The following is a 10,477-nucleotide window of genomic DNA, read 5'->3' as shown; positions in this document are numbered from 1 at the left end:
TATAGTAATTTCTGTAGGTACATGTGCTCAGTGTCATTTAAATTTTACAAATATGTTCTGAAGGAGGAGATGGTTTTCTAAATTTATAGATGAAGAAACTTAAGGCCCAATAAAGATAAGTAATTTGTTCAAAGTCACATATCTAATAACAGACTTGAGGTTGTGTGTGTGTGTGTGTGTGTGTGCGTGCTGTATGATGTTAGATTTTTATTACCTCCTGTGTGCTCACCATCATTGTAAAGAATGTGCACAATAACTGCGGCTGTAACCAATGATAGAATGCATATCTAGCATTTTTCAGGTCTGTTTGATACCCAGCACTGAAAAAGATTCTTTAAAAAGGCTGTGTGCTGTTGCTTCACACCTGTAATCGTAGCTATACTGGAGGCTGAGATCTAAAGATCAAGATTCTAACATAGCCCAGGCAGGAAAAGTCCATGAGGCTCCTATCTCCAAATAACTACCAAAATAAAATAAAGAAAGCCCAGAAGTGGATGCCAGAATATACACACATATACAAAGCTGGACTAGTGGCATAGCATAACGAGTGCCTAGCTCAAAAAGATGAGGGCATAAATTCAATCCATAGCACCGAAGAAAAGAAACCTCCTTTTGATCTGAGAATAGTGGCATCTGTCTGTAATTCCAGCACTTATGAAACTGGGCCATGAGGATTTTATGACTGAAAAAAAAACAACAAAGCAAGCAAAAGATATGTGCAGAATAGCACAAAAGAAGAATGCATGGTCCTTGCACCATGGAACCCTAAAGTCAAATTTGAGGAAGGGAGGAATGTAAATACATATAATATTCTTTACTGATGACACATCACTAAATGGCCTAATTTTTTATTCAGTTTAGAATATTTCTACCTTAATCATACAATATTTTTATAGCCAAGTGTGTATTTGCTTTGCTTACCTGAATACAGACTTGTACTAAATGTCTTCATGTAGGTGAGAAACAAGTATATAGTGAATAACTATTTCCACTTAATATTTAACATGTCATATAAATAACCAATTTGTGAGAGCCAGGGTTGCAGCTCAGCGGTAGAATGAGCCCTAGGCATGCACAAGGCCCAGGTTCAGTTCCAGCACCACTCCAAACCCTGAATATCCAGTTTGTGTACACAGCTGTGAAGTGTTTGTTTTATAAGAGGACATGGGTAACCCAGAAAATGCTCATCATACACTCATAACAGTTGCGAAATTTCTTTCCTGACACTGAAGGCTGCTAAATTATTTTTCCCTGGTGGAAAAAAATTAGTTCAGTGCAATTCCCAACCAGACAAATGACAAGTGCTTGCAGCATTTGGTGGCCTGTTATATGCATCCCACTGAGGAAACAACTGTTCCTGGTTGAATAGTAAAATGGCTGTTGTAGAGATGGGAGAACTGATAAGATTACAAGTAGACTAGGAATGTTGTTTGGTGGAGATAATTCACTTTTTTTTCTCAGCAAATACAGTACCATCAGTGGAAAACAACTTGCTAGAAGGAGTCAGACTTACTTACTTAGAAAGATTAATTTAGGTACCTTTGACTGCAAAAGACCATTTATCACATCTTAATCCTAAGAGAATCATTGACAAGAGATAATTAATTTTTCATTTAATTTTTAGTGCCCACATGGGGTGGCCAAGAGGAAGGAATGAGTCATAGCTCTCAAGCACAGATGTCTAACAGGTAACAGTGCAAATTTGCACAAATCCAACTAAAAATCACAAATGTTTATACAGCATGCTCTTATCAGGCTTCTGTCAAGAAAAACTACCTAATGTGGATAAATTCCAAAGTATAAGGGAGTATAGTCTTTGATTTCTTTTTTTTTTTTTTTTGGTCAGTTTTGGGGCCTGAACTCTGGGCCTGGGCCCTGTCCCTCAGCTCTTCAGCTCAAAGCTATTGCTCTACCACTTGAGCCATAGCACCACTTCTGGCTTTTTCTGCTTATGTGGTACGGAGGAATTGAACCCAGGACCTCATGCATGCAAGGCAAGCGCTCTACCACTGAGCCACCTTCCCAGCCCTAGTCTTTGATTCAGGGTCTTTGATTTCTTACCTCAAGGTACATCTAAGATTACTTTGTAAACTCTTCCAGCTGACATTTAAAAAGTAGAACATCTTCCTTAGTTGAGACAGTCATCTTATATTCAGTCATCTAAGGATATTGGCAATTTTCTTAGTGTAGAAGGAAATTTTCCCATAACCACTTAGGAATTATATTGATCATGCATAAGTATATTTTCAAATCAGTCTAATGTGAATATGTCATTTTATATGTTCAAGAGGGCAAGTGTATATCCACAGATTCTTGCTGTTCGCCTTTATGATGAGGTCTTCCATATTCTGAGGTTTTCCAGGTTCTGTGCTTCCCAGGTTGGATTTACACACACATATTTTCACATAATTTGTTGTTTCGCTGCCACGTAATAACAAAATTATCTAAATTCTTAGGTGGTGGTATAATTTAGCTTTTAAACTTTTGACTTGTAGTTTTTAGATCATAACAAGTAGAAAAGAATGCTTTCTTTTTTTTTTTTTGGGTCCGGTCATGGGGCCTGAACTCTGGGCCTGGGCGCTGTCCCTCAGCTCTTCAGCTCAAGGCTAGTGCTCTACCACTTGAGCCACAGTGCCACTTCCGGCTTTTTCCTTTTTGCTTATGTGGTGCTGAGGAATCGAACCCAGGGCCTCATGCATTCAAGGCAAGCGCTCTACCACTGAGCCACTTTCTCAGCCCAATTCTGGCTTTTTCTGTATATGTGGTATTGAAGAATCAAACCAAGGGCTCCATGCATACTAGGTAAGCACTCATTCCACCACTAGGCCACATTCCCAGCCCTTCTTCATAGTTTTGAATAAAATAAACGGGAAATCTTTTAGAGTCAAGGCATGCTTCATTCATCACCACATCATCCTCATAATCTGAGAGGAAATATTCTTTATTGAGCAAATTAACATACTTGATACTGTTTTGAGAATCTCATATAATTATGATTCTCACTAGCTCAGGGCCTAGACCTTGGGAACCAGAGACTTAGCAGGAAAGAAGTAGCGTTTTCTGGGCACATATGAAAATGAGGGAAGGGAGTTTTGAGTTCTGGTGATACAGGTGTCTGTTGGGCCTGTGGTCCAAGTGGAAGAGCAGCACTGTCTTTATAATAAACGCCCAACCTAGCATGTAAAAATTGTTTCAAATGAAAGACTGGCTTTATATGTCAGAAGTAGCTAAAACTACAGAGGTGAAAGCGGGGAGCTGGTGACTCATGCCTGTAATCCTAACTACTTAGGAGGCTGAGATCTGAGGATTAGTTTGAAGCCAACTCAAGCAAGAAAGTCCCTAAGACTTCTCTCCAATTAACAACCAGCCAGAAACACCAGAAGTGATGCTGTGGTTCAAGTGGTAGAGTGCTAGCCTTGAGGAAAACAGTTCAAAGAGAACACCTGAATTCAAGATCACACACATACAAATTGGTGTGAAGACACAAGCAAAACATAAACAGTAATTGGTAATGAGAGTAAAATAATTGCCGAAAGGATTGTCCAGTCAGTGAGGACCCTTATGTTGAATGGAAAGAGAATTACTTTTTTTTTGGGTGGGGGGTCCAGTCGTTGGGCCTGAACTCTGGGCCTGGGCGCTGTCCCTCAGCTCTTTAGCTCAAGGCTAGCACTGTACCACTTGAGCCATAGCGCCACTTCTGGCTTTTTTCTTTTTGCTTATCTGGTGCTGAGGAATTGAACCCAGGGCCTCATGCATGCAAGGCAAGCGCTTTACCACTGAGCCACCTTCCCAGCCCCAAGAGAATTACTTTTTTTTTTTTTTTCTTTTTTAAAACTTTTATTGTAAAGATGCTGTACAAAGGGGTTACAGTTACATAAGTAAGGCAATGAGTACATTTCTTGTCAAACATTGTTACCCCCTCCTTTGTTTTTTGTTTTTTCCTACTATCCCTTCCCTCCCCCAGACTAACTCCTTTCTAACAAGAGAATTACTTTTAAGTTGAGTAAGATAGGTGCCTGGGCTTGTAGGACTGCAGAGGTTAGTACTAGCAGAAAGGTGAGGGTGTTCCAAATGCTAAGAAACTATTTCTTAGAGATAGAAAGGTAAGTCAGACAACTCCTGCTCTCTCAGAGCTCATAGTATATTTGATGTAGGTATTTATCAAACATGTGGCAAGTATATGGGAAACATTGCAGATGGAATTTGAGGAAAGCCAACATCAGGAAACTGAGAAATGTTTTGGGGAGTGAATATAAAGCAAATCAGCTTGAGCCAAGGATTTATGTATCAAGCAATGCTGGCTTCTAAGCCTAAAAAGATTAAAAAGGTTTGGAGTAGGAAGCTTTTTTTGTATTTTTGAAATCACATTAAACATTACTCTTCTTACTCTTAACTATCATTCAAAGTAGAAGAAAAAGGAGGAAAAGAAAAGTGATCTGGCAAGACTGGTTGAGGTCAAATGTAGAGTTGTAAGTTGAGCTGTTCCCTGATTTTTAATAATAGGGCAAGTCACCTTACTTCTCCGGCTTTCCTCATCTTCATGAGTCTGTAGAAGAATTAAGGTTCTAAATATAACCAAGTGTTTAATAGCATCTGAAACCAAATGCCCAGGCTTGACTCAGCTCATATAAGCCATAAAATTCAGAATCTACTCACTGTTCCAATGGTGAACTAATATTATTTATAAATATTGGCTAGACTAATACTAGTTACTTTATTTGTTTCTGCTCTTGATAGCATTACATCTGGCCACAGTTTTGATATTTACTTTCATGTAATTACTATAAAATACATGATAGAGTAGTAATAATGTAGTTGAAAAATAGTCTACTACTTCTTGTGGACAGAGACAAATCATAATAGTTGCTTACCTGAAAGTCCCATTGTTTTTGTTTTTTGCCAGTCCTGGGGCTTGAATTCAAGGCCTGGGCACTGTCCCTCAGCTTCTTTTGCTCAAAGCTAGCACTCTACCACTTGAACCATAGAGCCACTTCTGGCATTCTGTTTATGTGGTACTGAGGAATGGAACCCAGGCTCCATGCATGCTAGGCAAGCACTCTACCACTAACCCACCTTCCCAGCCCATGAAAATCCCATGTTTCTTTTTGTTGTTGTTGTTATGGGTGGTGGGGCTTGAACTTAGGCCCTAGGCACTGTCCCTGAGCTCTTCAGCTCAAGGCAAACACTCTACCACAGTGCCACTTCCAGTTTTCTGGTGGCTAATTGGAGTCACAGTGCCATTTCCAGTTTTCTGGTAGTTAATTGGAGATAAGAGTCTCATGGACTTTCCTCCGGCTGGCTTTGAACCATGATCCTCAGATCTCAGTCTCCTGAGTAGCTAGGATTCCAGGCATGAGCCAGCAACATCTGGCCCAAGTTTCTTATACCTAGTATAAAAAAATGTCAGTTAAAAATGGGTCAAAACAGAGCTGGGAAGGTGGCTCAGTGGTAGAGCGCTTGCCTTGCATGCCTGAGGCCCTGGGTTCGATTCCCCAGCACCACATAAGCAAAAAGAAAAAAGCTGGAAGTCGCTATGGCTCAAGTGGTAGAGCGCTAGCCTTGAGCTGAAGAGCTGAGGGACAGCGCCAAGGCCCAAAGTTCGGGCCCCATGACCGGACCCCCCCCCCAAAAAAAAAGGGTCAAGACAGAAGGATCACAAGTTTGAGACCAGTCTGGGCTACATAGCAAGATACTGTGCCAAAAAAAAAAACAAAAACCCAAAACACTAGTCAAGTAATTTCATTTTATTTTTCGCAGTCCTGGAGCTAGAACTCAAGGCATGAGCACTGTCTGAGCTTCTTTTCGCTCAAGGCTAGCACTCTACCACTTGAGCCACAGCACTACTTTTGGCTTTTTCTGTTTATGTGGTGCTAAGAAATGGAGCCCAGGGTTTCATGCATGCTAGGCAAGCACTCTACAGCTAAACCACATTCCCAGCCCCCCTGAGCTACTTTTGCTCTGGGCACTGTCCCTCAGCTTCTTTTGCTCAAGGCTAGCACTCTGCCACTTAAACCACAGCCACCACTTCTGGCTTTTTCTTTTTATGTGGTACTGAGGAATTGAACCTGGGGCTTTGTGCATGCTAAGCAAGCTCTGTACCACAAAGCCACATTCCCAGCCCCAAAACTTCATTTTAATTTAGAGATTTTCAAAATCTGTCTCTGTCTTTCCCTCTTTCCTTACTGCCTTCCTCCCTTCCTCTTTCCCTTCCTCTCCTCTCTTTTTTTCCCTTCTCTCCTCTCTTTCCTTGGAATTTTAGGACCACTAAAATCACGGTGGTGATGTAATTGATTGTAGGTTAATTTTGCTCATGCCTATTATTTTTCCTTAAAATATGTGTATTAGGAGCTGGGAAAAGTTGGCTCAGTGGTAGAGTACTTGCCTCGCATGCACGAGGCCCTGGATTGATGCCTGAGCACCACGTAAGCAGAAGAAAGCTGGAAGTGGTGCTGTGGCTCAAGTGGTAGAGTGCTAGCCTTGAGCTAAAGAACTGAGAGACAGCACCCAGGCCCATAGTTCAGCTCCCACGTCTGACAAAAAGAAAGACAAAAAAATTGTGTATTACATAGAAATAGAACTTGGATGTACAATCTAGATTCTATAATTTATTTTTATTTAACTTTATTACTGTCTTATTCCCCTTGGGATGAATTTTTGTTGTTTTGGGGGGGGTTGTTTTTTAGTTTGTTTTTGCTGTGTAGTTCAACTGGCTCTGGGTAGAGTCCACTTTTGCTTTTAACCTTCAGCATTTTGTATAATTGATCTAGGTGCAAGTATGTCTAAAAACTAGAAAAAGGGGAAAAAACTTGTCATTATAAACTAGAACTAGATTAAATCTTACAGTTTGAGTTCCAACTATTTCTTTTTATTCATTAGATTTGTCTGCCTCTGCTCATTCCAAGGTGGTAATCTTCACTGTCAATTCTCTGGGTAATTCTGAGTCCTACCTTGATGTGGTGCAGAGCAATGTGGATATGTTCAGAACCCTGGTCCCTACTCTTGGACATTATAGTCAGAATGGTGTCCTGCTTGTTGCATCTCAACCAGGTAAAAGACTTTATTTGTTTAATATCTTTATTGATATTAAGTGTTTGCATAAACTTCACAATATTGTGGGATAGTAATATTTAGCTAAAGTCACAAACACATTTTAACCTTTACAAGGCAAATTGTCATTATCATGGCCTATAAAGCCTGTGAACGCTACAAACTTTGACAATACAACTATTTCTTCCAAATAGGGTGCTATGTACATTTCTTTCCTTTTGCTTAGTGTAAGTTGTTTCCTCTTTCTCTCTCATTCCCTCCCTCCCATCGCTGTCCTTGAGTTGCTTGGTTCACTTTCATCAATGTCCAGTGCAGCTGATGGACCCCTCTGCTGTATTTTATCACCTGTTTCCCTCTGATTCTGTGCCCTCCTCCTAGCTTCCCTCAGATGTGCATATGTATATACCATATGTGGGGTCAAGAACATAGAGTCATCTAAAAACAGTATGACAAATTAAGAAGAAGTCCTTTGTTTCTTGAATCCTGTTTACTTCATATCTCTTTGCATTTTGAATTTAACATTGTATATCAGGGAGACCATGTGCTGTTTGTCTCTCTGATCTTGGCTTATTTTGCTCAACATGATTTATTCTAGTTCATCCATTTCCCTGCAAATGGCTGCATAATATTCCATTATATATAGGTACCACAATTTATGGATCCATTCATCTGTAGTGGGACATCTAGGTAGGTTGTTTCCATGTCTTGGCTATTGTGAACAGTGCAGCCATGAACATGGAGGTGCATGTGTCCTTTTATCTTGGTTCTTGTTGCTCAGGGTAGATGCCTAGGAGTGGTAGGGCTGGGACATATGGAAGGTCTATGTTTAGTTTCCTGAGGAACCTCCAGACTCCTTTCCAGAGTGGTTGTATTAGTTTACATTCCCATCAGCAGTACTGTAGGGTTCCTCTTTTTTCACGTCCTTGCCAGCATTTGTCATTGTTTGAATTTAGGATATAGACCATTTTCATTAGGGTAAGGTAGTATCTCAGGGTTGTTTTTATTTGCATTTCCTTTACAGCCAGGGATGATGAACATTTCCTCATGTGTGTCTTTGCCATTTTTATCTCCTCTTCTGAGAAGTCGCTCTTTAGTCTCTCCCTTGCCCATTTAATGATTTGTTTGTTAGATTTGGGAGGGATTAGTGTCTTGAGTTCCCTGTATATAATGGGTATTTGGCCTTTGTCTGATATATTGCTGGTAAATAACTTTTCCCTGTTGATTGGCTGTCTTTCTATAGCTATGTCTTTAGCTGTGCAGAAACTTTTATTTTAAGGTAGTCCCATTTGTTGAGTCTCCCTCCAATTTGTTGTGACCCTGGGCCTCTGTTTAGGAAGTTCCTGCCTGTGCCAATAAGTTCTAGTGTCTCTTCTACTCTGTCCTGCAGTAGTTTCAGAGTTTCAGGTTTGATGTTGAGCTCTTTAATTCATTTTTTAATTGATGTTAGTGCATGGTGATAGGCTGGTATCCACTTTTAGTTTTCTGCATGTGGCTGCCCAGTTTTTCTAGCACCAGTACTTGAAGAGGCTTTATTTATTCCACTTTATGTCTTTGGCTAAAAGGTTGTATTTTAAATTAATATCATGGTTTAGTCCACTATCCATATATAGTTAATAGGAGTGTTTAGTCTGCTATCAGTAGTAGAATTGCTATTACCTAAAACAAAACAAAAAAAAAGCATAAAACTTGAGATTATAAAAGGATGGATAGGCCAAGTGCTGGTGGCTCACTGTAATCCTAGCTACTCAGGAAGCTGAGATTTGAGGATCTCAGTTTGAATCTAGCCCAGGCAGGAAAATCCATGAGACTCTTATTTCCACTTAATCTCCAAAAAACTGGAAGTAGAGCTATGGCTCCAGTGATAAAGCACTAGTCTTGAGCATAAAAGCTCAGGCACAATGCCCAGGTCTTGAGTTCAAGACCCAGGACCAACACTAAAAGAAAAAGAAAGGATGGATATTTGGTAAAATCTCTATGACCATCATTAACCATATTGCAACTTACAAGTTTTTATGAAGTGTGGTATTATGTTGCAATTGTTAGCAAGATCTCCCTTGGTGAGAAAATGGTTAAACACCCAATAGAAAAAATGCAGTGATTTATATGAGAACCTTTTGTTAAATCTTGAAGCATTATTCTAAATATTATAGAATGCCAGGATGCATTAACATTTTACAGCATTTATGAGGATTATGATTTGAGGCCAGGCTGGGGGTATATGTGAGTGTATGTGTGTGTGTGTGTAAACACCTCAATGCATTTAGGTTATAAGAAGAATGTAAAGAAGCTCTAGTATACTTACTATAATAGCAATTATGAGCTAGATTGGAAGTACAATTTTGTAAACCTTTATGTTTTCACCTTGTCTGTAATATTTAGTGGAAATCATGACATATGTGACATGGAAACTGAGTGCATTTCCTGCAAATCAAGTGATTGGAACTGGATGCAATCTGGATTCACAGAGATTACAATACATTATTACAAATGTTTTAAAGGCACAGTCTTCAGGCAAGGATATATGGGTCATTGGAGAGCAGGGAGAAGACAAAGGTAAGAAATACATTTCTGTTAGTTACACTAATAAGTCACCAGTAGTTATGGCTTTTAGACCTATCTGGGGACTTTAGAATTGTGGCGCTTAGTTGGTTTTGTTTCATGTTTGACTGCCCTCTGTGCAAAAGACCCTCCATAGACCCTTTGTATATCTCATTATCATTCTCATTATTTTTCCTTCAGTTTAAGATGCAGTAAAATCCCTGAGTGATTGACTTAGTTTTTAGAGTCTAAAATTAACTTGAAGTTTAATTCTCCATGTAAACATTTACATATACAGTTATATAAACAGTCACAAAATTTTTTTCATTCTTGTCTCATTGTCCAACTGAACTTTTCTAAGGTCAATCTTTTTCCTAAATATCTTTTTAAAAAGAATTTTTATCCTTTGTTAATCTTTACAGTATTTTTTTTAACCAGTCATTTGCTGTATCCCTACACAAAAAGCATTGTTTCAGGTTTCTGAATGGAAAGGACTTCTTTTCTTACCTTAAAAGAAAGCCTTCCCTATTTAATTTGAGGATCTCCTCCTTAACTCCTGTATTGTTCCACATTACAAAGCCAGGCTGGTCAGATAGTAACAGTACTCCTTTATGTATACATTTCTGCTCATCTAAACAAGCATGTGTCACTACTGTATTGTATTCTAGTGTTACATAAAAGATATATGGAACACAGTGTATGCCTTAATTATGCGTGATCTTAGAAAATATTTATATCAGGCTGGGAAGGTGGCTCAGTGGTAGAGTGCTTGCCTTGCATGCATGAGGCCCTGCGTTCGATTCTTCAGCACCACATAAGCAGAAAAAGCCGGAAGTGGCGCTGTGGCTCAAGTGGTAGAGGGCTAACCTTGAGCTGAAGAGCTGAGGGACAG

The 10,477-nt window shown here is 39.5% G+C and overlaps 1 protein-coding gene across 1 annotated transcript in view; it reads left to right on the top strand.

The window, feature by feature from the left end:
- Uevld (UEV and lactate/malate dehyrogenase domains) overlaps positions 1-10,477 on the top strand; it is a 46,604-nt gene that overhangs the window by 33,708 nt on the left and 2,419 nt on the right. Inside the window, exons 10-11 of the mRNA XM_013019532.1 lie at positions 6,877-7,047; positions 9,427-9,634. Of these exons, the coding sequence (XP_012874986.1) occupies positions 6,877-7,047; positions 9,427-9,634 (379 nt within the window). The remainder of the gene's footprint in view (positions 1-6,876; positions 7,048-9,426; positions 9,635-10,477) is intronic.

This window comes from Dipodomys ordii, unplaced genomic scaffold (assembly GCF_000151885.1).
Source record: "Dipodomys ordii isolate 6190 unplaced genomic scaffold, Dord_2.0 Scaffold46, whole genome shotgun sequence".
NCBI classification, from domain to species: domain Eukaryota; kingdom Metazoa; phylum Chordata; class Mammalia; order Rodentia; family Heteromyidae; genus Dipodomys; species Dipodomys ordii.
The sequence above is the reverse complement of the archived record's forward strand: the minus strand, read 5'-3'. Positions and strand labels throughout refer to the sequence as shown.